The sequence below is a fragment of the Rhinopithecus bieti genome, unplaced genomic scaffold (genome assembly GCF_001698545.2).
Source record: "Rhinopithecus bieti isolate Rb0 unplaced genomic scaffold, ASM169854v2 scaffold_11161, whole genome shotgun sequence".
Classification (NCBI taxonomy): domain Eukaryota; kingdom Metazoa; phylum Chordata; class Mammalia; order Primates; family Cercopithecidae; genus Rhinopithecus; species Rhinopithecus bieti.
This window is the reverse complement of record NW_016806937.1, coordinates 69,667-96,052: the sequence shown is the minus strand read 5'-3', so window position 1 is coordinate 96,052 and position 26,386 is coordinate 69,667. Positions and strand designations below refer to the sequence as shown.

General features: G+C 39.9%; 1 protein-coding gene across 1 annotated transcript in view; it reads left to right on the top strand.

Moving 5' to 3' along the window:
• The window catches only part of CES5A (carboxylesterase 5A), a 95,286-nt gene that overhangs the window by 5,181 nt on the left and 63,719 nt on the right, over positions 1–26,386 (top strand). Inside the window, exon 2 of the mRNA XM_017878961.1 lies at positions 625–742. Coding sequence (XP_017734450.1) covers positions 625–742 — 118 coding nt within the window. The remainder of the gene's footprint in view (positions 1–624; positions 743–26,386) is intronic.

Genomic DNA, 26,386 nt, shown 5'->3' with positions numbered 1-26,386 from the left:
TTAGTCATTTTCTCTTGGTTTTTTATCTATTCTGATATTCAGCTCATATATTGATTTTTTAAAATTTCAATATTCAAGTTTGTAATTTCCAAGATCTTCATCTGATAATTTTGTATGTGTGCTACATTCCCTTGCATGAGAATACTGATTAGACTTTTATAAAGTATTTTCTTATTGATTCTATTAATTCTTTCCATGGGAATTTAGTTCTTCAGTTTGTTAAATTTAGTTATTCATGTCCAATTTAGTTCTTCAGATGGTTAAATTTAGGACTTTTCTTTCATGAGGTTGATTTTCTTCAGAACCCCAAGCAATCATCCTATCAGCTATCCTTGGGTGCCCCTGCTGCCTTGGATGTTGGTACTCCTTCATCTCTTGTAGCAGGTCTCTTCTTTGTGCTCTTGGGATGTGGTTTCCTTCTTTAGTCTTCTCCATCTGCCTTTCCCTTTCAGTCATTCCTAACTTTTTAATCCACTGGGGGTACCCTTTTTTTTTTCCTACAGTTATGGATTTTTATTATTATATGTTGTTATATTCTTACTTATATGCTGTACTGGTTATATTATCTTTTATTTATATTATTGTTATTATCAATGTTTATTATTATTATTTCTTTTTTTCTAGGAGTTTAGGATAAGAAGGGAAATGTGGAGATTGTGCCTGGTTTACTATTTTTATCCAACCTCCTCAACTTTGTATGTATTGAAGATTGATGTTTTAAACCACAGTTCCAAAGATGGGAGTGAGTGGTTTGACTAGAAGTTACCAGGGTTGGGTCTGCCCTTTGAGTCTGGCCAACAGCTGCACTCGCAATCCATGGTTCCATTGGTGGCATCCTTCCACCAGGAATTCCATTTGTGTTTATTTTCATTGTCAAGATATTCTTATCTTGCCTCACCTCTGACTGGAAAGCTTGTGAACTCAGATGGGTTTGCCATTTGCTGACCAGCCATGAATTATTAGTGCAGGAGAAGAGATGGTCATAACAAACAGCCTGCGTCTTCGTGTCTGGCATGAGGGGATGTGTTGGGCATTGTGATGTGCCACCTAGATCTGCTTTTAGGAATGAAGGACATATTTCCCCAGCTGCTGGCAGTGGTACAGCTCACAGCTCTCTTCCCTTTGGGGATTGCCTCAGATAAAAGAATGGCTTTGCCCCTGGTGGCCAGCAGCCCACTTTCTCAGCCTTCTGCCCCAACTCAGGCAGTTCTGAAGGATCGCCTCATCTTCAGAACTCCCCATGCTTCTCTGACACTGCATTGTAGCTCACTGTCTCCCTCTTCCCAATCTGCCTCCTCCCCTTTATTCCACTGGCAGTGACCCCAAGATCAACTCCCTAATAAACCTCATGCCTGCTAAACTTCATCTCAGGGTCTACTTCCTGTGGATCCCAACCTATGATCAAGCATTTACTGAAAATTACTACATGTATCAGAGCAAAGCACCATTGTGGCTATATTTGGCTACAGAAACCCTTAAACTTGCCCTGGGATTGGGGAAAGGAGCTGCATATGGCCAGCCAGAAAGTATGGGGAGGCAACGGCCCCTTACACATGCATTTTGATTTGCCCACCCAAATCCGCTCCTTCTGCAACAGTCCCCAGCTCAGAAAATGGCAACAATATCTATTCAGTCAGTCAAGACAAAAATCTTGGAGTCATTTCTGACCTCAAACTCTAACACCACATTAATCTAATTCATCAGAGAATGGGCTCAGCTTTACCATCCAAACTGATCCTAAATCTGACTCTTTCTCACCACCTGGAATGCCAACCCCTGGATTCCAGCCACTATCACCATCCCTAACTTGGATTACAGCAATTGCCGCTGTGAAAGGAAAACAAAATCTTGAGACCCTCAACTCAACATGTCAAGGGAAAAGTTAAGCTTGGAGACCAAGTCATGCAAAAAACTTCCCTTTCCTTTTGTTCCTAAATAGCTGCAAGATAGAAGGCCACATGTCTCCCCAGGGGGCCTCTCCTTACCCTGACAATGTAAATTAACAGCTTGTCTTTATGGTACAGGACAAGAGGAGACTAGAAATTGTACCCCCTTTCCACCGCCTACCCCGAGATGAATTTATATTCGACTTCTTCCTGTACTCTGTGTTTACTTTATCTTATGTAAAGTGCAGATTAACTGAGCGCGAGACGAATACATAATTGACTGTTCCTCTGCCCCCTCCTTTTCACATGCAACATGTGGATTCAGGGAGTGCTAATCAAAGCCTCAGAAAATTTTTTTTCTCTTTTTTTCCTCTCCTTTCCCTGCCTGCCTGTTTTTTCCCTGTTAAATATTGAAGCCCTTAAAATCATCCCTGGAAAAAGTATGAGCCACAGATCTTATTGTGGTTTGTGTCTCTTTATCCCAGGCACGTCCTCAACCTGGGCAAAATCAACCTCTAAATTGATAGACATCACTTTTCCTTTCTCTTTTTTCTTTTTTCTTTTTTTGGCTTTCAGGTTCCAAACTCTTAGCCCCTACAATCTATTCTCAACACAGCAGTCAAAAGGGTCTTTTAAAACCAAAGTCCATTCTTGTGTCTCCTTGGCTCAGCACTCTCCAATATTTTCCATCTCATTTTAATCAAAACTCCTAGCCCTTCCACGGCCCCCAATGCTCTTTATGATCTGGTCCCTCCCCTGCTGTCCTGCTGACCTTTCCTACCACTACCTCCCCCTTGCTCACCCCAGTCCATGCCAAGCTCGTTCCTGACCTACTTGAAGTTCTCCCTGCTGAAAACGCCGAGATATCTTCATAGCTCCTCCCCTCACTTCCTTTCACTTCCATTTCAAATATCCTCTTGTCTGAGACCTTCCTTCACCACCCGATCAATGACACTAACCTCCTCTCCCTACAACCCCAACTTTGGCACTAACCATCTCTCTTGCCACGTTTATTTTTTCTCATAGCACTTATCACCATGCAATGGATTTCCTTGTTCATCTAGTCTGTTCCTCCCCCAAGCAGAATGGAAGCTTTATGAAAGTGTTTTGTTCACTTCTTTGTTCCTAACATCCAGAACAGTGCTTAGCACAGAATGGGTGCTAAATAAATGTCTGTCAAATACATGAAATTTTAATTTCCTGACTGTTTAGGAGAATCTCAGATGGGAAAATTGCTTAGGCACAGGTAATATTCCTTGTTCTGCTTCTTACTTGCCTAATGACCTTCCATAAGCTCCTTTTCCTATCAGGCTATCAGGAAGCTGAGGGGGTAGGACAAGATGGTCACTCAGTGTCTCTTCTTCATCTGATCTTTTGCTGAAATTGTGATTTGTTTGATGCAAACAACCTGGTGTGACATTACTGCAACCATTTTTCTACTGCTTAAGTGAATTCCAAATGAAGCCCAGCTCTAGCTTGCCCAGGATCCCTCCCTGGTGTCATTCCAACTGCAGGATACTGCCCCCAAGTACTTGACTCTCTTTCCATTTTAACCTTCCCATGCCCCTCCTGTGTTCTGTGACTTGTTTTGGCCTCACATTGGGCAGATTGTATGTCATTACCCTTTGCTCTGGTCAATGGATATGAGCAGATGTGAAGTCAGCAGCAGCTTGAAATAGACTTGAGTGGTGAGCTTGCCCTCTTGGGCTTCTTCCATCACAATAAGAGAAACATGTCTTGGCTAGCCTGGTGGTCCAAGAAGAACTGAGGGATACCTGGAGTACCTGGATCAAACCGAAGGCCAGAGCCAAACTCAGCTGAGCCCAGGTGAGATCAGCAGAGCTGCCCCAGTTAACCCATACTCATACTCATGTATGAGTGAGAATAACTGAATGCTGTAAGCACTGAGTACTGGGGTGCTTTGTTATGTGGCATTCTTATGGCAATAGCTGACTGATACACCAGTCTTCCAAAACTCAACCCAAGGTACATACTCTTCCAGAAAACATTCCCTAAGCCCAAGGGCATGGCCTAACAGTGAGAATTTCAGGTCTGTTTCAGGTTAGTGAGGTCAGCTGCTTGCAGGAACTGAGAGACTGCAGCAGAAAGAAGGAAAAATGGTCAGCCAATATTGCTCAGTTGTGCCATTTGATGACTCTGCAAACAGGAAGAACAAGGATTGAAAGGATTTATAGTACGAGCTGATAGAATGGAGCTGGGGCTGGCTTTGTGCCTTGCGGCTTCTTTCTCATTTTTTTCACAAGGCTCCTCACCAGGACACAGGAGCTGGTAACCCTGTCCTTGGCCTGAAATGTGGTTCCACCTATGGCTTCTGGGTATATCAGACTGGGGCAACAGGGCACTGTTATTCTGACAGTGAACATTACACTTTCCAAATGGACATTGCCGAAATTTAGAATTGAGTCTTGTCAAAACATCCTGATTTGCATATTAGGAAAGTCAAGGGAGAAGTTACTTTATCTTCTTTCTAACCTCATGAAAAGATTTTTAAGGAGACTTTACTGCAATCATGTTTCTATTGCTTAAGTGATTCCAAATGCTACTGTAAATTCCATTCATTATTTAAATAGCTTTAGCTCCCTTAAGAACCTAAGCACCTTACAGGAAGGAAGGAGCTATCAAATCCATGCAGGATGGAAAATTGCTCAGGAGGGTCAAATCCTGGGGCATAGGGAGAGGGACTGTAGTGTTCATGATGGGTTTCTAGGGAGGCAGATCAAGAGCCCGACTGAGTGATAATAGGAGCTGGGAGAATTACTAAGATCATCTGGGCCTAGGATGCTTTCCTAACTTTCCTAGTCCTAAGAATTTTCTGAATAACTTGTTAAAAATAGATCTGCAGACCCTTCCCCTGGAGATTCTATTTCAGCAGACCTGACACGGAGTTCAAAACTTCATACTTTCAAGAAAGACCCCAGGTGATTTGGACAACTAGACATGCATGGAAAATACTGATCTTTCAAGCTGCCTTGTTTATAGGTGAATAAATTGAGTCCCAAGGAGGGGTTAGTGCTAGAGGTTAGTGTTAGTCCCCAGTTAGTGCTAGAGCTAAATGCAGGACAGGATCACTGAGACACGAACAGCAGGTTTAGGATGCCCGATTTGCAGCTGTGCGGCTGGGATTGGCAGTGTAGTCTGCAGGTTTGCTGGTCCCTTGGTACATTTGTTTAGCTGCTCACTTTCTGTAAGAACAGCTGAAGGCAGCGCTCCTGGAGTCAGACAGACCAGGTTCAAATTCTAACTTTGCTTCTGATTCACTGAACAACCTTGTGCAAATTGCTTAACTTTTCCGAGCCATTAATATGGGCATTAAATCAGATAATGCACCTACCCCTAATAGGTACTCAATAAATGATTATTGCTTATGAAGTGCTAGACCCCATTCCACGCCAAAGAACTGGCCAGTATGAACTCATTTAACAAATAAAACAAGCCTATTATTAATCCCATTTTAAAATGAACGAAATTGAAGAAGAGAAAACTTGAGTGACTCGTTCAAATCACGCATATAGCAGGTGAGAAGCAGAGGCGGATTTGAACTTATGTAGTCTGTAGCCCCCCTTCTTCCCCCTGAGGATAGAGTCTGGGTCCCACTTACCCCAGCATGGCCCCTGGTGCAGGCCTTTGCACACAAGTAGATATCAATAAGTGCCTGATTAATGGGATTGAGTTTTAAAGGCAGGATGAGAAATTCACTTGAAGCATGGCTGAGGGTGGGATATTAGTATGGGGTATCTGGAGAGGGCAGTAGGAGGCCATAAGTGGAGAAGCCTGTATCGAGAGAAGATGGGACAGAGCCTGCAAGACCAGTCCCTGGGAGTTAAAGACTGTTTTCAGGCCTAACAATTAGCATTGAAATGCGCAGGAGCCTGGAAGTTTTTTGTCGCCTGCAATAAGGAAAAATCCAGACTGAACTGGCTGCTTGGATCAGAAGTGATGTAACGGGCTGGCTTTGGCCTAGTTTTCCTAAAGCAGGCGGCCCCCTGGCTCTCCCACACCCTTTTTTTCCAGAATTGGCAAGTGACAGCTACCGCCATCTAGTGGTCTGAGTGGCACTGCACAGGGATGGGGAAAAACGGTTGGTCCGCATCACAGGTACTAGAAGATGCCCCTGACTTCCCTCGCCCAAAAGATGAGAGCCCCCAATGGTGGTAGAGAGTTTATTCTGTTCAAGGCATATTCTTACCTTTTACTTCATTAGATCTTCTCAACAACCCAGGAGGTCATTAGGGGCCATTAACTCCATTTTATGGGTGAAGTGACAAGTCCCTGGAGGAGAGGGGTCTTGTTCAGAGTCGTATTGTCAGCTATTGATGGAACCAGGACTGGGACCCAAGCCTTCACAATACAATTTTTTAGCCCATAAGTAATTCAGAGAGGTTGTCAGATCCCTTGAAGTCTCCTTGGACAGGAAATGGAAGATGATTTATCCTGGAGGTCTTTGTCACTTCTCTGCATGGAGGTGAGTCCCCTTCAGCTCAATGACTTGTGATTTTTCTCTGGAAAGAGAATCCTCAGGTGGGATACCTGGACTGATAATACTCATATGGGAGGTTTCAGAAGAAGATGAATACTGCCCCTCCAGCTCTAGACCCTCTTACTGGATACTCAGTCAAAGCTTATCTGGTCCAGGCCCCTTGTATGAAAGATGGGGAAACTGAGTCTCAGAGAGGGGGAATGACTAGGCTGATATCACACTGTGGTTAAAGCCCTTCCTCTCCAGCCTGTCTTTCTATTCTATGTACTTTGGTATAATAGCTGGTGCCTGGAGCCTGCACTGTTTCAAACAGATATAACTGCTTTTGGTCCAGAGTGAAAATTGGAGTCTAATGTCTCCCAAATTATACCACAAAGGTATGCAAAGGAAAAGAGAAACCCCTGGATATGTATGCTTGTTTTAGCATCTGTAACATCAGTAATTCACAAACTTTTCAATGAAATCTTAGGCAGAATTTGAGTATGCAAAAGAGATTAATGTGGTGAGAATTGAGGCAGCTGAAATTTACTGTGCCACTGGGGATCTCTGTAATGCCTGAGAGAAAGGGAAAACATGTTTTAAAACAAGGTATTGCATAAGGAGCACTGACTGTGGAGTCCTAACACCTGGGCTTTGGTCCCTGCTCTGGCAGGAGCTTGCTCTGTGTGTGACCTTGGGAGTCACTCTGTCATTCTGATCTCTCGCAGTTTACTCATTCATATAATAATCCTGATCTTCCTACTGCCTAGGGTTGATGAGAAGATTATATGGAGGGACTAGGGGAATGGGTGTGAAAATGGTTTGTAGAAAGTAAAGTGTTACATTTACAAATAGTTTCTTTTTTTAACTAAATTGAGGTAAAAATTTATATACAATAGAAATGCACAACTCTAAAATGTTCTATTTTATGAGTTTGAAAAATTGTAATCAGCTGTGAAACCATTATCCAAAACAAGCTACAAAGTATTAACATCCGTCCAGGAAGTTCTCTTGGGCTCATTTGTAGCCAATCTTCCAAGCCCACAGGCAACCACTGTTCTGATTCCTACCACCTTAGCTTAGTTTTGTGTGTCCTAGAACTTGACATGAGCAAAATCGCCCAGTATGTACTATGATGTGCCTGGCTTTCTTTGCCCACTGTAATGTTTTTGAGATTCATCCAGGTTTTTTTCTTTACTGCTGCGGAATAGTATTTTATTGCGTGGACATACCACTATTTGTTTATCTATTTTACTACTGAAAACATTTGAGTTATTTCCAGTTTTGGATATTATGATTAAGACTGCAATGAGCATCCTCTTCCACATTTTAAGTGCACATATGAAGCCATTTCTGTTGAAATAGGAGTGAAATGTTGAAGCGTACATAAGATGCATGTGTAACTTTAGTAGAAACTGCTGTTCAGAAATCCAAACGGTTATACCATTTTATACTCCCAACAGTGACACACCAGAGTTCCAGATGGTTCATAGGTTCCACATTTTGTATTGTTAGAATAGACATTCTGGTGAGCATAAAATGGTGTCTCACTGTAGTTAAAATTTGCATGATGTTAAGTACCCTTTCTTATTAGCTATATGCGTATCTTCCTCTGTGAAGTATCTTTTAAGTTATTTGCCCAGTTTTAAAAAGTTAGCTTGCCATTTTATTGTTGATTTGTAGGAATTCTTTATGTGTTATTCACAAGTCATTTGTCAGATGTAAACGTGGCAAAAACCTCTCCCTTATTTGTTTTTTCCTATTCATTTTCTTAATGCTGTCTTTTCATAAGTAGGGATTTAAAAATTTAAGTTTGTGTTACCTATTGTTTTCATTATGCTTCGTGCTTTTTAATGTTCCAAGAAATCTTTGTCTAATCTAAGAATGCAAAAGTATTCTTTTGTGTTTTATTCTGGAAGCTTTATGGTTTTCACTTTTATGCTTAGATCTTAATTTATGTCTGCATATGGAATGAAGATAGAGTTGAAGTTCATCATTTCCATATGGATTGTTTCAGCGCATCTGTTAAAAAATTTTCTTTTCACCAGTGAACTGACTTAACACTTTGGAAGTTTATTTTCAATGAAAAGGTCTAAAAGAAATTTTATTTTAAAATATAAGATAGTACCATTGACTTTTGGAAGGATGTACAGTTCTATGACTTTTAACTCAGGTATAGATTTGTGCAGTCACTGCCACAATCAGAATATAGAACAGTTTGATCATCCCAAGAGACTCCCTCATGCTATCTATGTGCCTGTCCTTTTGCTGACACCACACTATCTGGACTACCGAAGCTTTATAGAAAATCTTACAATCAGGTAGTGTAAGTGCTCCAACTTTGTAATTCTTTTTTCAAAATTGTTTTGGCTATTCTAGTTCTTTTCCATGTTCATATAAATTTGAAAGTCCATTTGTCAATATTTAAAAAAAAAATCTTCCTGGTATTTTTATTGAAATTGCGTTAAATCTGTAGATCATTTTGGGAAGAACTGACATTTTAACTATGCTGAGTTTTGCAATCCATGAACATGGTATATCTCTCCATTTATTGAGGTCTTCTTTAACCTCTTTCATAAACATTTTTTATAGTTTTCAGCATACAGATCTTATATATGTATTTCATTTTTTGAAGGGGTATTGTGGATGACATTGTTTAAAATTAGCAATATATTGCTAATATATAGCAATATGATTGATTTTGTGTGTTGCCTTGCAATCTTGCTAAACTCAGGTATTAGTTTTAGAAGCTTTTATAGATTCCTTGGGATTTTCTGTATAGAATGCTATGTCGTCTACAAATAGAGGGTTTTATTTCTTCTTTTCTAGTCTGTGTGCCTTTTGATTCTTTTCTGTGCTTATTGCAAATAGCTAGGACTTCCTGTACAATATTAAAAAGGAGCAGTGAGAATTCATCCATGCCTTTCTCCCAATCTGATAAGAAAAACATTCATAATTTGCCATTAAGTAGAATGTTAGCTGTAGGCTTTTACATTTGTTCTTTATCAGATTGAGGATGTTTTCTTCTATTTCAGGTTTATGGAGAGCTTTTTTTTCAAATCATGAATTGTTGCATTTTGTCAAATGCATTTTCTGGATTACATATGAAGATGTATTTTGTCTTTTGAAATTTTAATGTAGTAGATTACATTGGTTGATTTTTAAATATTGAATCAGCCTTATATTCCTGCTATAAATTCCACTTATGTGTTTTTTTTAATTTGGTTGCTATTATTTTGTTGAGAAATTTTGCTTCTATATTTATGAAGGATATTAGTCTGCAGTTTTCTATTTGTCACTATTTTGTATGTTTTGGTATCCTGGCTTCATGAAATGAGTGGGTATATGTTTCCTTCACTTCTATTTTCTGAAAGAAATTGTGTAGAATTAATGTTTTTTTCTTCTTTAAATATTTTGTAGAATTTCTGATAAAGGTATCAGGCCTGGAAATGATGTTTTTGAAAGGTTTTAAAAGATAGATTCAATTTTTTAATATTTATATGACTATTTAGGTTATTCATTTCATCTTGGATGAGTTTTGTTTTTTGTGGTTTTCCAATAATTGTTCAATTTTATCTAAGTTTTTGAATTTATTTATATTATGTTGGTATTATTTCCTTATTATTTTTAATGGCCACAGGATCTGTAGTGATGTCCTCTCTTTCATTCCTGATATTAATCATTTGTATCTTCTCTCTTTTTCCTCTATCAGTCTTGCTAGACACATTCTGATTTTTTCAATTATTGAAAAAACACCTTTGACTTGATTAAGTTTCTCCATAGTCTTTCTGTTTCAATTTCATTGATTCTGCATTACTTTTACTGTTTTCTTTCTTCTGGTTACTTTGGTTTTGTTTTACTCTTCTTTTTCTAGTTTCTTGTGGTGGAAGCTTAGATGGCTGATTTGAGATCTTTATTTTCTTTTTTCAGTTTTGTTTTTCTTTCTTTTTTAACCAATACTATAAATTTTCATCTAAGCACTATTTTAGATGCACTTCACAAATTTTGATAGGCTGTATTTTTATTTTCATTCAGTTGAAATATTTTCTCATATTTCTTGGGACTTCTTTTTTGACCTATGAATTATTTAGAAGTGTGTTGTTTAATACATTAGCATTTAGATATCTTCCTCTGGTTTTTCTCTTATTGATCTCCAGTTTAATTCCATTATAGTTTGAGAACATACTTTGCATAACCTCAATTATTTTAAATTGGTTAAAACTTGTTTTACTATCCAGGATCATGATCTATCTTGGTGAATATTTAATATGCATTTGAAAAAAATTGAATGTTGCTTTTGTTGGATGAGGATATTCCATAAATGTCAGTAAGGTTTTATTTGTTGATCGTGTTTTTCAGTCCATTCCCATCTGAGAGTAGGAGTTCCCTTTCCTACTTCTTGACCCAGAACTATAGAGTGTCTCCTAGAGCTCTCTGTTCATGTTAATGACCACGTCAGGGTGTCAGGCCATGTCATGTTCTGGTCCTAGAATAGCAGAGGGGAAAAAATAATTCATAACATTCAACATTCAATGGTACTTTGAGTTCTGGTCTTACTTCCCTATCTACCTGTTAGTATTTACTATACAGAGTCCTCAGAATGGCGTACATATTTAGTCCAGGTTTTAATGTTGATTTTTCTTTAGGGAACTACCTCTTTGTACTCTTAGTTCATGAGATGTGAGTGGGGTGGACCTTAACCCTACTTCCATGTGCTCTGATCTGACCAGTTAATGTATTCTATCCCAAGGCTGCGATGATTGGTTGAGGACTGAGCATGTGATTCAAACTGTACAAGTGTCATTTCCGAGACTTTTGTGGGAACTAGTAGGAAACAGAATTTCTCTTCACTGGGGTTATTTACCTATGGGGATGAAATCTTGTCACAGCTTGAGAAGAGTTTGCCTGAGAGTAAAAGGGCACATTGAGGAAAGTGAGCTAAAGAAAGAGACAGACTCCTAATGAGCTTGCTTAAGTGCACAGATCCAGCCATTTCTGAAGCTAGTAATCATCTCCCACATTCTAGACTTTTCAGGTACATGAACAAAACAAATCAAAATAGCAACAACCCCACCCCCACCCCACTTCCTCTGCATTAGCCAGTATCAGTTGGTGTTTCTGTCACTTAATATGAAAAGAGTCTTAATACATATATATATATATATATATATGTAGTTTGTTTGTTTGTTTTGTTTTCTTTTGTTTTGTTTTTTTGAGATGGAGTCTCACTCTGTTGCCCAGGCTGGAGTGCAGTGGCACGGTCTCGGCTCACTGCAAGCTCTGCTTCCCGGGTTCACGCCATTCTCCCGCCTCAGCCTCCCGAGTACCTGGGACTACAGGCACCCGCCAGCGTGCCCGGCTAAATTTTTGTATTTTTAATAGAGATGGGGTTTCACTGTGTTAGCCAGGATGGTCTTGATCTTCTGACCTCCTGATCCATCCACCCCTGCCTCCTAACATATCTACATATCTTAAGTTTCCTTTCATCCTCCTTAAGTTCCTCAGTCAGATTCTAGGGACCCATTGTTCCCTTAAGCCCCAGGGCAGCATCCCCTTCCTTGAGAGAGCAATTAGCTGATTTCATGGTTCTCCAAACAGAAATGGTTGTCCTTAGAGAATCTCAGCATGAAAAATGGGCAGAGAAGCTGGGTCTCCGTATGGAGCCAGAGAGCATGTTTGCAAGTCTGCATCTGCTGGCTACATTAATGTGCAAATCAGGCTGTGGGCCAGAGTTTATTTTTAATAATTAGAAGCCCATCTTACTTTGGAAATGTGCTGCAGCTTCCTGTGATGAAAGGGAAAAGATGGTTCATCCCTTCTTTCCTTCACTCCATGGAATCTACATTTCTGGAAACTTAGAGATGACATAGCTTATTCACTCGTGGAACTCAATATTCGAGGAGGAGAAAATTGTTGTCAGTAGAAAAAAAGACGATTTTTAAAGATGGGAAAGGAAAATTATCTATTTCTGTATGGTATTTGGGAAATTTTGCTAAATTTCCTCAGGATCCCAAACTATGGGGTAGATAACATTTTTGGCACATAGATGAGGCAGGTGCCTGGCATGGTTGTCAAGAGCATGGAATCTTAGAACCACAAGACAGTAAGCTTGTAGCCCAATATTTTGCCTATGGAAAGAAAGAGGACCCTTGTGGGAAAGGGCCCTGTCCAAGGTCAGGCTGATAATTAATAAGAAGAACTATGAAGAAGGAGCATGGGCTCCTTCTTCTGTGTCCCAAAGGCTTCCACCATAGCCCACACCATCCAGACTCACAACTTTCCTACAGTTCCAGAAGTGCCTCTTTGCAGGGGTCCCAGGTGTGAATATGATATGCCCACTTGGCTTGGCCATCCACCACCTGTTTGTCACTCAGCCAACTGGCAGTCCCCATCCCCATGTTTTGTTTTGTTTTGTTTTGTTTTGTTTTGGCATAGCTGAATTTCACCAGGCAAAGTCTCAGGTGTGGAACGCAACCAGAAGCATGCCATTTGCTGCGGGCAATGGAATGTGAGTGGAAGTCACATGTCACCTCAGGATGGAGGCCTTCAGGTAAGCCTGCCTCACTGCTGTATCATCAACAAGGGTTGGTGCTGAGAAGGCCTTGAAGCACAATCTGTCCTGCCCTCCAGGAGAACTCACGGCCCAGCGAGGGAGGCAGATATGGAAGTAGTCATCACGCAAGGTGATTGGGGCTGGGCCGCTGCTTTGTCCCAGCAGGAGGGGCCAACGAAGGGTGCAGACAGCTCCGCTGGAGGCAGGGGTTAGAGAAGCCTTTACTAAAATGCACAGATCTTGAGTTGGGTCTTGAAGGACATGTTAAATCCCCCAGGTAGGCAAAGCACATACGGAAATCCCAGTTGAGAGAACTACGCTCTCTGCTTTGTTTTCTTGTGGTATTTGTCTTACTGTGCTCTTTGTGATAGTATCATGTATCTACCTGGTCTCCTATAGCCCATTTGCTGCTGTACTTAACATCTGTATGCCTCAGTTTCCTCATCTGTCAAGGGAGTATAGTTATAATGCTCCCTCACTAGAGTTCTTTTCAGGACTAAATTGTTTAAGGTATGTAGATATATATGAAGCATATCAGATGAAGCATATATATGAAGCATATCAGTGCTTACACATGGTAGGCACTTGGTAAATGCTACAGCACAATACTTTATATTTAATAGATACTCAAAAAAGTTTTCCTCATTAAAGTGCTCCTCAACTTTATGTGACCCCTGTCACCTAAAATAAAAACTATTTTGGCTACTGGAAGCCACTAGCAGCCTAATGTCTACTCTGAAAAAGCATCCCTCCACTGAATTAGCTAATCCTCTGAACTGTATTTGTATCACTCAGTGATTAGCAGGGATTAGAGGGGCACCTACTACTAAAAGTCAGGGAGACACAAAAAATGATAGGATTAAGAACTGGCCCTCAGACTTAGGGGCCAGCTGGAGCAACCCAATGTATGCTTGGGTCCAATAGAAAAGATACACCATAGGATGACTCCACTCTGTAGCTTGTAGATGCTTTGATATAAAGAGCATCATGGCCAGAAGTGCATGGGAGGAGAATTATCTGACTGGGTAGAGATCTTAGAGGATTCTCAAGTGTATTTTCCAGTAAGTGCTCTATACAAACACACATGGAAGGAGAAGATGTGGGATTGCAGACCTGCAAAGATGGCATTGTGCAAGGCAAACCCCAGGTCTCTCCATGAATTATTCCTCTTGCATTAATTCTTTGAGGTATAGAAAGTAGATTTCCAAGTATCATGGAAAGTTAAGCATGCTGCTGAGGATGGTCCAGAAATAACAGCATGGCTACTGGAGTGCTGGGAAGACTGGAGGTGACAGAGGCTCCAAGGAGGAGTGAGAGTTGAAGCACCCATCAGAGAATGCCAAACTGAAGTCAGGAGGAAGGCAGGCCTGAGAATATGGGCTCATGGGCTCCCTACTTCGGTGACTATTAAAGACCCATCTACAGATTGGAATATTGGCAGCAATGGAAATTTTAGCTTTTGCGTGTCATCTCTTTGACTCTATGTTTTTATATGTTGCTTCCTGTTTATTAACTTCTATTTCTTATAACTTTGTGATGAGACAGTTGGAAGGCATGCCTGTCTCTCATATTGTGTACATTGCCAGGAGGACTAGGTGGAGTGTGTATGGAAGAAAGAATATGCCAAAAAAAAAAAAAAAAAAAAAAAAAAAGCATTAGTGAATGAAACATCACCAGGAGAGTTCATGGAAGAATGCACTGGCAAAGAAGTTACACATAGACATCTACCCAGAGAGAAAAGGAGTGTGGTGGAAGACTTCTAGGAAGAGGTGTTTCTTTACTGGGCCTTGAAGGATGGTTGGACTTTGGGTACATGGAAGGAGAAAAAATCATATTCTAAGATGGATGTGATGATTAATTTTACATGTCAACTTGACTGGGCCATGGAATGCCCAGATATTTGGCTAAATATTATTCCGGCTGTGTCTGTGAGGATGTTTTTAGATGAGATTAACATTTGAATCAATAGCCTGAGTAAAGCAGATTGCCCTTCCTAATGTGGGTGGCCCTCATCTAATCAGTTGAAAGCTGAAATAGAACAGAAAGGCTGACTCTCCCACAGAGAAGAAGAAACTCTTCCAGCCTGTTTTGAGCTGGGATATCTTTTTTTATTCCACTTTTTGGACTCAAATTGAAACATTAGACCAAGTGCAGTCTCTCATGCCTGTAATCCCAGCACATTGGAAGGCCAAGGTGGGTGGATCTCCTAAGGTTGGGAGCTCGAGACCAGCCTGGCCAACACCATGAAACCCCATCTCTACTAAAAATACAAAAATTAACCAGGTGTGGTGGTGAGCACCTGTAATCCCAGCTACTCAGGTGCCTGAGGCACAAGAATGGCTTGAACTCAGGAGGTGGAGGTTGCAGTGAGCTGAGATCATACAACTGTACTCTAGCCTAAGTGACAGAGTGAGACTGTCTCAAAAAAAAAAACAAAAAAAAAACCAAAACCAAAAACATGAGTTCTTCTTGGGTCTCCAGGCTGCCAACTTTCACACTGAAACTTACACCAGGAACTCTCCTGTTTCTCAGGCCCTGCACTTAGATTGAAGCTACACATGGGCTCTCTGGGGCCTCCAGATTGCTGACTGCAGAACTTGGGACTTCACAGCTTTCATAGTCACACAAGACAGTATCTTATAATCTCTCTCTTTTCCTCTCTTGACATACATACATGCACACACATGCACGTGCACGCACACACACACACAATCTCTTGGTTTCTATTGGTTCTATTTCTCTGGATAATCCTGACTAATAAAATGAAGAACATAGCTTTTGAGGCAAAGTTGTAGTAAATTAACACTTACTGAGAATCTACTGTGGGTCAAGCACTTTATGCATAATCTCATTTAATCCCTATCCTCATGCAGTGGGAAACATTTTTAAGTCCAGTCTGTGGGTCAATATTGTATTGATATTGAATTAACAGATATTTATTGAGCACCTACTATGGGCCAGAGACTTCTCCATTCGATGTGATGACACATTTCACATATTTATTTATTTATTTGTTTAATCGACAAATACTAACTGAATGTCTACTGAATGCTTGGAATGCATCAGTGAACAAAACAATAATATACATTCTTTTGAAATTTACATTTTAGTGAGGAAAGGCAGAACAATAATGCTAGCTATAACAATTAATTATACAATACGTTAGAAGGTGATAAATGCTCTAAAAATGTTGATACAATAAAGGGGATTAAACATGTTGAGGTTGGGGTTGGGTCACAATTTTAAATAGGACGGTCAAGGAGACCCTACTATAAAGGTAAAATCTGAGCAAAGTATTGAGAAGGAGATGTATGAGTGAGCAAATCAGAGAGCAGGAACAAGTGCAAGGGCCCTGAGACAAGAACCCTTGGTACATTGGAGGAATAGCAAGAAGGCTGGTGTGGGTGGATGAGAATGAATAACAGGAGATGATAGAAGAAGGAGGTGAGGTCAAGGGTTAGAAAAGAGAGAGTCATCAGGTATGTAGGCCTTTATAGACCATTGCAAATAATGTGGTTTTAGTCTTTGCTGTGTATTTTGCAAATGATGACCTAATCTGTTTTACCTTATAACAGAATCACTCTGGCTACTGTGTTTCAGTGGTCCAGGTGAGAGATGGTGGTGACTGGAACCAGGGTAGTAGCAGTGGAGGTAAAAGAAGTGAACAGATTCTAGATATGTGTGTATATGTATATACATATGTGTGATGTGTATGTATGTATATACATATAGTAACAGCTTTAGTGAGATAAAATTCACCCACTTAAAGTATGAAATTCGGGTAAGACCCCAAGGCTTTGGAACTGAGAAACCAGAAACATGGAATTTTCACCAACTAAGATGGAGGAAGAAAGTAGATTCATGGGAAGGAAAGGGCAATAGTTTGGTTTGGGATATGTTAAATCTACACCCAATTGCTAATGAGGGAAATCTGGGAATTATCCCTTACTCTTCCCATTTCTTTATCATTACTATCCCAAATCTCTACATCTAATCTGTGTAGTCAGGTCACTTCTACCTCCAAAGTGTATCTTGAGTACGCCCATTTCTATTGCAAAGTGCTTATGAGATATCCCATGTCCTCCCCTCCATTTCCCATTCTCCTTTGCAATTAGAATGAAGTCATGTGACTGGTTCTGGCCAATGAGCTGTGAAGAGAAGTGACACATGGCACTTCCTGGTCAGAACAGTTAAGAACCCATGACGTGCCTCCTTCATCTCTTTCTTTCCCTGATAGGGTGCCTTGAAGGCCATGTATTCCAAATGGTAGAGCTGCAAGATGAAGGACTTCCCAACTCACACTGGACTCTCATGTAGGCAAAAAAATAAACTCTGTATGTATTGAGCGTTACTTAACTACTGAGATATCAGATCTATCCTCATACAATTTTTCTTCTCCCTCCTGCTACCCTAGTCTGAGCTTCCATCATCATTACCAAATTTTGTGGAATAGTCAACTAACTAACGTCCCTACTCCTACCTTTGTATCCCCCAAATTCATTCTTCACACAGCAGCCAGATCAGAGTTCTTCTTCAATGGCTTCCTGTTGCACTTATCACTGAGTTGCTGTGTGATCTGGCTCCTGCCTTCCTCTTGAACCTCATCTCATCAGCCCCTAGCTCACTGAGCTGCTTATTCTGCCTCAGACTCAACAAGTTCTTTCTTTTTGCAGGGCCTTTGCCTGTGCATTTCCTCCACTTGGTTGGTCTCATGGCTGGGTCCTTCCTATCCTTCAGGTGTCAGGTTAGATCTCACCCTGTTCAGCGAGGCCTCCCTGATGACTCTATCCAGAGTTGCCCACCCTCCCCTCCCCATTATTTTCTATCATAACACACTATTTATTTTAAACACCAATAACAATCTATCATTTAATGAATGAACAAATGAACTAAGCAACTAACTAACTAACTAACTAACTAACTAACTAACTAACTAACAAACATATTTACTCTCTGTCTCATCCACTGAAAGTAAACTCCACAAGAACAGAGACCTGTATTCATCATTGTACCACCAGTACAATGATGTGTCTTAGTCTGTTTTCTGTTGCTATAACTGAATACCTGAGACTGGGTCATTTATAAAGAAAACAAATTTATTTCTTTCAGTTTTGGAGGTTGGGGAGTCCAAAATCAAGGGGTTGCATCTAATGAGGGCCTTCCTGCTGGTGGAGACTCTGCAGAGTCCTGAGGTGGCACAGGGCATCACATGGATAGCAATTGCATGAGAGAGAACAAAACTGGCTTTTATAATAGACACACTCTTGTGATAACCAACCCACTCCTGTGATAACCCATCAATCCATTTATCCATTAATCCGTGAATGAATTAATCCATTTATGAAGGCATAGCCCTCATGACCCAATCACCTCTTAAAAGTCCCACGTCTTCATAATGTGACATTGGTGATTGGGTTTTAACATGAGTTTCAGAGGGGCCAAACATTCACACCATGGCAGCCCGAGTCAGCTGTGCATTTAACATGTGGTAGATGCTTCAAAAGCATCACATGATTCAGCATCAGAGGCACAGCAGTGCCCAAGGCAGGGTCCCTGTCCTTAGAAATCTCATGGTTGAGTAGTGAGAGGCCAGCAGTCAGGGTGCAGTGGGTTTGCAACCCAATCTAACCTAATTTGGGAGAAGGTTGGAAAAGCTTCCTGGAAAAGGGGATGCCTGAGGCAGGCCCCAAAGGACTGAGGACTATTAGTTGGCCTGATAGATTAAGAGAAGGGCCTTTTAGAAAGTAGAAGTGACATGCATAAAGGATCAGAGGGGTGAGAATAGGGTTAAGGCCAGTCCAGAATGACTGCAATGTGGGATATGAGTTGCAATAGCAAGAGATAGGGTGGAGACAGAGCAAGGACCAGATCATCCAAGGCCTGGCATATCAGGCTAAGAAGATTGCACTTGACCTTGCATCAGTAGGCTGTCATTGACTAAGTCCAAGTGTTTTGTGGCAGAACAGACTTAGGCTAATTCCCTTTGGGCATCATGGTGAGGTGGAGGACCTTTGGTTAAAGGATCTTGCCTCTGTTCCTCATTGGCTGCATAGATTTCTCTTCTCCGTGGCTCCCAACTCCATTCTGTCTAGTACATGTGGTGTAGAAAATAGACTGCAGGAAGGGAACGAGAAGGAAGAATATTTACAGTAGAGAAGTTTGGACATTGGAAGTAATTCCTGGGATGAAGAAAGAATAGCAGAGGAGGGAGTGGAAAAAGCACTGGAAAGAACCCTGGTTCTGTCACTAATTACTATATGGCCTTGGAAAACTCATTTTATCTACCTGGGCCTTGATTTCTCCATATGGATAATGGGGCTTTGGGCTTAATCTGGTAATTCACCAAAAATGTCCAACCTTACAGAATCATACTGGTGGTGGGTTTTCAGGCAACATGATCTTGAAATAGGATGTATATATATATATTTTTTTGTCTATGACTTAAGACATATCCTATAAATGGCTCTTATGCATCTCCTCCATTCCCCTTCTCAAGGGAACAGACATACTATGTGTCTATGTGTCTATATGTCAGTACTTTGATAGGCATTGGAGATAAAACAGGCCCAATCTCTCTGTTTTCAGGAGGCCTAGAGTTTAGCACTAGAAAACTGATTTTAAAAAAAGCACACAAACAATGTAAAATTACAACCGTGATCAGAACCACAGAAGTAACTCACAGCATGAAGAGAACCATTCGAAAGGGAGTCAGAAAAGCCTGGGACAGTTCTGGAGGCTGGGAAGTCCAATATCGAGGGGCTGCATCTGACGAGGGCCTTCTAGCTGGTGGGGACTCTCTCTAGAGTCCCAAGGTGCCACAAGGCATCACGTGGCTAAGGGGTGCAAAAACCAGAACCAAACTGGCTTTTATAATAGACCCTCTCTTGTGATAACTCCTTGCAGTAGTGACACTTGAGGGAGATCTGGAGGATCAGTCAGAGATAACTGGGCAGGGAGGGGAAGGTATCAAGTACGAGGCAGAGGGAACAGCATATTCAGAGAGACAGGGCAAAGGCTGGTATGGCTGGAGCAGGGAGAGGAGCCTGGCAAAGGACGAAGCTGGACAGGAGACTATTTAAAATATTGCATGTGCAGAGCCTAGGGGATCCAATTGGTCAGACATTGGTCCTTTGGTTGCTGAATTGTGGGGGGTTCTGACAGGGTGCTGGGGGAGGAGGGAGGATGTCAGGGTATAGGTGTGCTTGGGATAAGGAAGTATTTTCATTATTCTAACACTCTTTATGGCTACATGGGTGTGTTCCATCTGACCATTAGTGATTGGGACAAAGAGGTGGGCAGAGACCCAACCAACCATGAGGACCTAGAGGACACAGTGTTTGCCCTGACAATACTGGGGAGCCACTGCTGGGGCCAAGGAAGGTAGTGAGGGGACCACAATTGGGTTTTACGGAACTGAGATTAAGCTGAGGAGAGTAAGGTTCTCACTTCAGTGTCAGAACTGAAGTGGGGGCCAAAAATCAGTACTTAAGATGTATCTATCTTAATATTTCTGCAATATTTAAAAAAATTTCAAAGCAATGCAAAAAACATTCCATTGTGAGCAAAATATCAACATTTTCAATTAAGATGGCACTTAATCCTGCACTTGCATGATTCGACCTCACTTTCTTCAATACAATCTATGCCCTGTCGGATACTGTCTTCATGTAAATTTTTGCTAGTTTGTTCACCATGGCCATATTTTGCACTCATTTAAAAATATTGCATGAAAATAGTATTTATCTTGATTGCTGAGTATTTAGGGTGTCTCCATAAATGTTGGGCCTAGCCCTAATTTTGAAGCACTCTGATTTTGAAGTGATGACTTGGGTCTGTGGATGTGGAGGCGCAGAGGGGCCAGTGTGGATGTGGGCAGTCATGGGGGTGGGGCGCACATGGGAGATGTAGCCAGATTGTCTGAATGCGGCAGGAGGGGATGTACAGGCAGACATGCTGCTCGCCCCTCTTCTGGGGATTCTGAGGAGGGGGTATGAGGGGGATGCTGTTGGCAGCCCATCTGCACTATGTGACTGCCAGTCAGGCTTGCGAACCAAGCACCCACCTCCCTTGATGAGGCTGTTGGGAAGCCATTTTCCCAGGAGAGTGGGAAGCATCTCATGGTCTGACTCGGCCACGACTTGGGGCTACTCTGATGTGCTCCCCTGATAGACCCTAATCTGCTCCCTTCTATTGCCCATGTGACCCACTCACCTCCAGGTGAGCCCTGGTTCCAGCTTGTGGAGTCTGTATAGAGCCCATTGGCCACGTGCTCCTAGACCTCCTGGGTCTGTGTACCGGCCTGTGTCTTTAATGTTGCAGATTGTGCTCCACCCCTGAACTTAACCTGCTTCTATGATCCTGCAGGCTGTGGCTGGGAAGCAAACGACATCCATCTAGGGCCTTGGACGCACGCTAGAAGACCTTCCCATGATGTGAGGTCAGAGTCACCTGGGACCTCTGAGTCCTGGGGACACAGGTAGGATTGTCAAGACAAGGTCAGGTCAGGAGCATGTGGGACAGCAGGGGATGGGGGAAAGGCATTGAGAAGGACTAATGATTAACAGCAGAATCAACAGCCAACACCATAGACATCTCAATTGGTTTAGCTTACCAAATTCTGACTGAAAAAGTTGAGCAAACTTTACATTTGATGGGCGTCAAAACTGTTGCTCCCAGATCAGCTATAGACAAGAGCAGAGTCTCAGTGGAAATTTTATTTTATTTCTTAAAAAAATGACATTTACTTCTTATTAAGGTGAAGGTTGAGTGTCTCTTAAACAAATTCCAAAGCTTTAAGAGTACTCGTGGTTTTTGGTTATATAAACGTACTGTATAGTGATTAGTCTGGGTTTTCAGTGTACCTGTTACCTGAACTGTGTATATTGTACACAACAGGGGATTTTTTTGTCTCTTATCCCCCTCCCACCCTTCCACCTTCTGAGTCTCCAGTGTCCTTTATACCACTCTGTATGCCTTTGCAAAGCCATAGCTTAGCTCCCAGTTATAAGTGAGAACCTGCAGTGTTTGGTTTTCCGTTCCTGAGTTACTTCACTTAGGATAATGGCCTCAAGTTCCAGCCAAATTGCTGGAAAAGATGATTCTTTTTATGGCTGAGTAGTATTCCATAGTATATGTATACCACTTTTTTTATCCACTTGTCAGTTAATGGGAGCTTAGGTTGATCCTATATCTTTGCAATCGTGAATTGTGCTGTGGTAAACATATGAGTGCAGGTAACTTTTTAAAATATAATAACCTCTTTTCCTTTGGATAAATATCCAGTAGTGGGATTGCTGGATCAAATGGTAGATCTACTTCTAGTACTTTGAGAAAGCTCCATACTGTTTTCCATAAAGATTGTACTAATTTACATTCCCACCAACAGTGTATAAGCATTCCCTTTGTACTGCATCCACACCAACATCTATTGATTTTTGACTTGTAAAAAATGACCATTTTAACTGGGGCAAGGTGGTATCTCACTGTGGTTTTAGTTCTCATTTTCCTGATGATTAGTGGTGTTAAGAATTTGTTTTCATATTTTTGTTGGCCATTTGTATGTCCTCTTTTGAGGAATGTCTATTCATGTAGTTTGTCCACTTTTTAATGGGATTACTTGTTTTATTCCTTGCTGATTTGTTGAGTTCCTTGTAGATTCTAGATCTTAGTCCTTTGTCAGATGTATAGTTTGTGAATATTTTCTCCAATTCTGTAGGTTGTCTATTTATTCTGTTGATTATTTCTTCTGCTGTGCAGAAGGCTTTTCATTTAATTAAACTCCATTTATTATTTTTGATTATATTGCATTTATTTGCTTTTGGAGTCTTAGTCATAAATTCTTTGCCTGTGTCAATGTCCAGAAGAGTTTTTCCTAGGTTTTCTTCTCAAATTTTTCTGGTTTCAGGTCTTATATTTAAGCCTTTTTTTTTCTGTTTAAGTATTTAATTCATTTTGAGTTAATTTTCATATATGGTGAGAGACAGAGATTCAGTTTCATTCTTCTACATGTGGCTATCCAGTTTTCCCAGCATCAATGGAAATTTTAAATAAGTGAGATGAAGATCCTGAAGCATTTCTTTGAAAAATTGTAACAGAAGAGGAAACATGGCTTTACCAGTACAATCCTAAAGACAATGCACAATCAAAGCAATGGCTACTAAGAGGTGGATGTGGTTCAGTCAAAGCAAAAATAGACTGGGCAAGAACAAAGGTCTTAGCAACAGTTTTTTGGGCTGCTCACAGAAGTTTGCATGTTGACATTCTTGAAAGTCAAATAATAATAACATCTACTTATTATGACAATATTTAGAGAAAGCTACAGCTTTAGCAAAAATGCTCAGAAAAGCTTCACCAGAGAGTCCTTCTCCAGCATGACAATGTTCAATGTTCCTGCTCATTTCTTTCATTAAACAATGGTAATTTTGCCAGAGTTTTGGTGAGAAACCATTAGGCATTCGCCTTAAAGTTCTGATTTGACCTCTTCTGACTTATTTTATTTCCGGATCTGAAAACATTTGTAAAGGGCACTCATTTTCTTCAGTTAATAATGTAAAATGACTTCATTGACATGGTTAAATTGAAAGAACCCTCAATTCTTTAGGGATGGACCGAATGGCTGACTTCATTGCTTACAAAAGTATCTTTAACTTGGTGCAGTTTATGTTGATAAATAAAGTTTATATTCTTAATTTTTATCTTTTAATTCCATTTTCCACAACTTTTGTTGAAGCCTCTTCATAGTTATTAGTTGAAGGACAAAGAACAGATTTACTGCCTGTTTTCTATTCTTTTTAAAAAATTTATACATAATAGATGTACTTAGTTTTGGGGTACTAGTGATAATTTAATATATTCATATAATTTGTAAGGATCAAATCATTGTACTTGGCATGCTCATAACCTTAAATATTTTTTCTTTGTTCTAGAACCTTTATAATTCATCTCTTCTTGCTATTTAAAAATGTATGATAGAATATTATAAACTGTAGTCACCAGTCACTGTACAGATCTAGCTAACAGTAGGTCTTATTTCTTCCATGAAACCGTATATTTGTACTCATTAGTCAACTTCTCTTCATTCTTCCCCTCCTCTCTACCCTTACCTGCCTTTTTTATCTCCCACATATGAATTATTTGTTTAAGTTCCTTGTAGGTTCTAGGTATTAGTCCCTTGTCAGGTGTATGGTTTGGAAATATTTTCTCCTATTCTGTAGGTTGTCTATTTACTCATTGATTATTTCTTCTGCTCTGCAGAAGCTTTTTAGTTTGATTAAGTCCCATTTAACATGTGATATTTGTCTTTCTGTGCTTGGATTATTCCACTTGAAATAATGACCTCCGGTTCTGTCCATGTTGCTGCAAATGACAAGATTTCATTCTTATGGCTGAAAAATATTTCATTGTATGTATATATCATGTTTTCTTTATCCATGTATCCATTGATGAGTAGATAGGTTGATTCCCTATTTTGACTATTGTGAGTAGTGCTGCAATAAATATGGGAATGCAGAGATTTTTTTTTTAACATATTGATTTGCTTTGTTTTGGATATATACTCAGTAGTTGAATTGCTGAATCATATGGTGCTTTTATTTTTAGTTTTTTGAGGAAATTCCAAACTGTTCTCCATAATGGCTGTGCTAATTTACATTTCCACCAACAGTGTACGAGGGTTCTCCGTTTTCTGCATTCTTGCCAGCATCTGTTTTTTCCTGTCTTTTTGATAAAAGAAATTTTAACAGGGTGAGATGGTATCTCATTGTTGTTTTGATTTGCATTTCTCTGATGATTAGTGATGTTGAACATTGTTTTTCATATACTTGTTGGCCATTTGTATGTCTTCTTTTGGAAATGTCTACTCAGATCATTTGCCCATTTTTAATTTGGATTGTTTATTTACTATTGAGTTGTTTGAGTTCCTTATATATTCTGATTATTAATCTGTAAACTCTCAGTTGAGAGTTTACAAATATTTTCTCATTCTGTGGGTTGTCTCTTCACTTTGTCGATCATTTCTTTTGCTGTGCAGAAGCTTTTTAACTTAATGTAATCCTATTCGTCTATCTTTGCTTTGGATGTCTGTGCTTTTGAGGTCTTACACAAAAAATCTTGCCCAGACCAATGTTCTGTGGCGTTTCTCCAATGTTTTCTTCTAGTAGTTTCAAAGTTTCAGGTCTTAGATTTAAGTCTTGAATCCATTTTGATTTGATTTTTGTGTATGGTAAGACAGGGGGGTCTAGTTTCATTCTTCTGCATGTAGATACCCAGTTTTCCCAGCATCATTTATTGTCCTTTAAATGTGTTTAATTTATATCTGTGTTCTCTACTCTGTTCTGTTGGTCTATGTGTCTGTTCTTATGCCAGTAGCACACTGATTTGGTTACAATTGCTTTGAAATAAATTTTGAAGTCAGGTAGTATGACTTTATTCTTTTTGCTCAGGATTACTTTGGCTATTAAGGGTCTTTTGTGGTTCCATATAAATTTTAGAATTTTTTTTCTATTTCTGTAAAAAATATCATTGGTATTTTGATAGGGATTGCATTGAATCTATAAATTGCTTTGGGTAGTATGGTCATTTTAACAATATTAATTTTTTAAATCTATGAGCATGGATTACCTTTTTTGTGTGTGTCTGCTTCAATTTCTTTCATTAGTGTTTTATAGTTTTTTGTATAGATTTTCCACTTATTTGGTTAAATTGATTACTAGATATTTTATATTCTTTGTAGCTAATGTAAATGGGATTGCTTTCTTGATCTCTTTTTCATATTGTTTGCTATTGGCATATTTAATTGCTACTGATTTTTGTATGTTGATTTTGTGTCCTGCAACTTTATTGAATTTGTTTGTCAATTCTAACAGATTTTGTGTGGATTCTTTAGGTTTTTCTAAGTATAAGACCATGTCATCTGTGAAAAAAGATAATCTGATTTCTTTCTTTCCAATTGGAATGTACTTTATTTCTTTCTCTTGCCTAATTACTCCGGCCAGGGCTTTCAGTACTATACTGAATAAAAGTGGTGAAAGTGGGCATACTTGTCTTTTTCCAGATCTTAGGGAAAAGGCCTTCAATTGTTTCCCATTCAGTATGATATTAACTGTGAGTTTGTCATATATGATATGTATTATTTTGAGCATGTTCCTTCTATACCCAGTTTGATGAGGGTTTTTTTTTTTATCATAAAGGGATGTTGAATTTTATCAAATGCTTTTTTGACATCTATTGAAATAAGCAAGTGGTTTTAGTTCTTGTTTCTGTTAATGTGATGTATTTTGTGCTAGTATTTTGTTGAGGATTTGTGCATCTAAGTTCTTCAGTGATACGGCCTGTAGTTTTCTGTTTTCATTGTGTCCTTATTTGACTTTCGTATCTGGGTAATGCTGGCCTCATAGAATGAGTTTGGAAGTGTCCCATCCTCTTCAATTTTTTTGAAGAGTTTGAGAAAACTTGTTTTTTTTTTTTTTTGTT